The sequence below is a fragment of the Volvox carteri genome (genome assembly GCF_000143455.1).
Source record: "Volvox carteri f. nagariensis unplaced genomic scaffold VOLCAscaffold_59, whole genome shotgun sequence".
Taxonomy (NCBI): domain Eukaryota; kingdom Viridiplantae; phylum Chlorophyta; class Chlorophyceae; order Chlamydomonadales; family Volvocaceae; genus Volvox; species Volvox carteri.
In genome coordinates, this window is record NW_003307602.1 from 272991 (window position 1) to 275394 (window position 2404).

Sequence of the window (2404 nt, forward strand, 5' to 3'; positions counted from 1 at the left end):
GCCAGCGCCCAAAACATCTGGCCTGCCGTACACCGTGCTCACTGCCGCCGGATCGACGGCGGTGGCGGCGTCAAGGGCTGCCGCGTCAGCGGGTACGGCATCATCATTCACAGTTGGGATATCCGCCACATGGTCGTCGTACATTACACCCGGCAGTAGTTGACCGCCTGCGTCAGCGGCGACATGTACGTCACCCTCCCGTATCGCACCGCTGCCAGAACCGCAGCTGGCTTCGGCTGCCGCCGCCGCCCCGGAATGCACCGCCGCTATTGCTGCTACAGCTGCTCCCGCCGCTGCCGCCGCCCCACGCTGCACCTTGATGTCGGTCCTGATGGGCCCTACAACTGCGTCAGCTGCCACCTCGTCGATGACCTCCCAGGCAGTAGCAGCGGCCCCTTCAGCGGCGGCAGCCGCTACAGCCTCCTCAGCCGCCACAGTGGACGCGCCGCCGCCCAACACGGCTACTGCCCAAGCACCGGAGCCTCCAACCGCCCAACACTGAGAACCCTGTGCAGCGCCCACGGGTGCGACATCGCCACTGACGGCAGTAGCAGCCGCCGCAGTAGCAGCATTGGCCGCGACCCCGCCGGGAGCAGCACCACGAGCACCGGTCACGGCCCCCTCGGCAGTAGCACCGGCAGTAGCAGTGAAAGCAGCAACGGCGCCACTGGCAACGGCGCCGGCAGGCAAGATCTCCCTCTGGTGCGATGAAACTGCAACATCCCGACTCTCCCGCTGCTGCTGCTGCTGCTGCTGCTGCTGTAACTCCAGGAGGCTGCCATCGGCAACTGTCTCAGCCGCCGCCATCGCTGTCCGCAACCCAGGCTCGGACTGCTCTGGGGTTGACTTCAGAAGTAGCTGCTGCTGCTGCTGTTGCTGCTGCTGTTGCTGCTGCTGTTGCTGCTGCGGTGGCACTGGCGGCAGTGATGACGGCGACGGCGGCGGCGGCGGCTTCAATGCCTCTTCCGTCTGCTGCGGTAGAGGTGAGTGTGGTAAGGGGGGCAGCGGCGGCTGATCCAAGAGCTGTGTCTCCTGCCCCAGCGCCAAGTCGTTTTGGTGCTGCTTCTGCTGCGGCTGTTGCGGCAGCGGTAGCGCTGGCGCCAGTAGTCCCTGTAACCCCGGCTGCTGCTGCTGCTGTAGTTGCGCAGGCGCCTGCAGCTGCGGAGGCTCCGCCGATTGTTGTTGTTGGTCGTGGTGCTGCTGCTGCAGTGGCAACGGTGGGGGCGGCTCCAGTACCTCCGAAGGCTGCTGCAGCTCTAGCTGCTGTTGCTGCTTGTGTTGCTGCCCATTATGCTGCTGCTGATGATGAGTATAAGGCAGAGGCAGCGGCGCCGGCGGCGACGGAGGCACGTGCAACGTTAGCGGCTGGTCTTGCCGCTGCAGTACTGCATCCGCAAGCTGCCATTCCAGCACCTGCTCCGCTGCCTGGCACCCCACGACCCCCGCTCCCTGCAGCAGTTCGCCCGCTGCCTGAGTGTGCTCCTCAGCGTGCTGCTGCTGATCCGTTTGCTGCTGATCCGTTTGCTGCTGATCCGTTTGCTGCTGCTGCGGCGGCGGCGGCGGCGGCGGCTGCTCTGCTTGTTGCCAGTCCATCAACGGCTCCTGAGGCAGCGACGGCAACGGTGGCAGTGGCGCCTGCGGCGTCGACAACAAAGGCTCAAAATATGCGCCAATCGCCTCTGCGACGACGTTAGAAGGCTGCGGCAAGGGAAGCTGAACCTCCTCGTCGCCGGCGGCGGCGGCGACGGCGGCGGCACCAGCCGCAGCGGAGGATATGGAACCGGCGGCAAGTACGGGTTCCGGGATGCATCCGCCGACGACAGAAGCAGCTGCGGTGGCGGGTAGCGGCGCTGAGTACGGCGAAGGGGTCAACAAAGTCAACCCAGAGATGGATAGGAGAGGGTCTGAAGGGCCACCCATCATGGAGGCGAGGTCGATTCCGTACGTGCTGCCGTACGTGTTGCCGTACGGCTCCATCAAACGGAGGTTGCTGCTGACATCGCAGACGTCTTGCAGCCCGTAACTCAAGGGACCGTTCATTGGGTACAGGCCGCCGCCGTTGACGGCGGCGGAAAGACCGCCGTTAGCAGCGGCGGCGGCGGCGGCACCTGGCGGTGAGGGTGGCGCCAGCGGCGCCGCCACGACGCTGTCGTCGACTGCTTCTATTGCAATGGCGGCGGCGGCGGCAGCTGCCCCCACCCCTACCGCTGCCGCCTCCGCCACTTCCTGACAGTACAAATCCGCATCAACTGCGGGGCAAATAAACGGAGAAAACGTTGCTGGGACGGCACTCGATCGTTCGGTCGGCCCTGGCTGTACGGCTGTGTACGGCGTCATTGGCGTCGCGAAGAACGGCTGGGGCCCGAAGGCGCCGCCAGGTTCTACGAGCGACGGGACGGCGTGC

General features: G+C 66.0%; 1 protein-coding gene across 1 annotated transcript in view; it reads right to left on the reverse strand.

Moving 5' to 3' along the window:
* Window positions 1-2404, reverse strand: part of VOLCADRAFT_97244 (uncharacterized protein) — a gene marked incomplete at both ends in the record, with an annotated part of 18422 nt that overhangs the window by 4232 nt on the left and 11786 nt on the right. The window contains 3 exons of the mRNA XM_002956261.1: window positions 43-507; window positions 1758-1850; window positions 2206-2249. Coding sequence (XP_002956307.1) covers window positions 43-507; window positions 1758-1850; window positions 2206-2249 — 602 coding nt within the window. The remainder of the gene's footprint in view (window positions 1-42; window positions 508-1757; window positions 1851-2205; window positions 2250-2404) is intronic.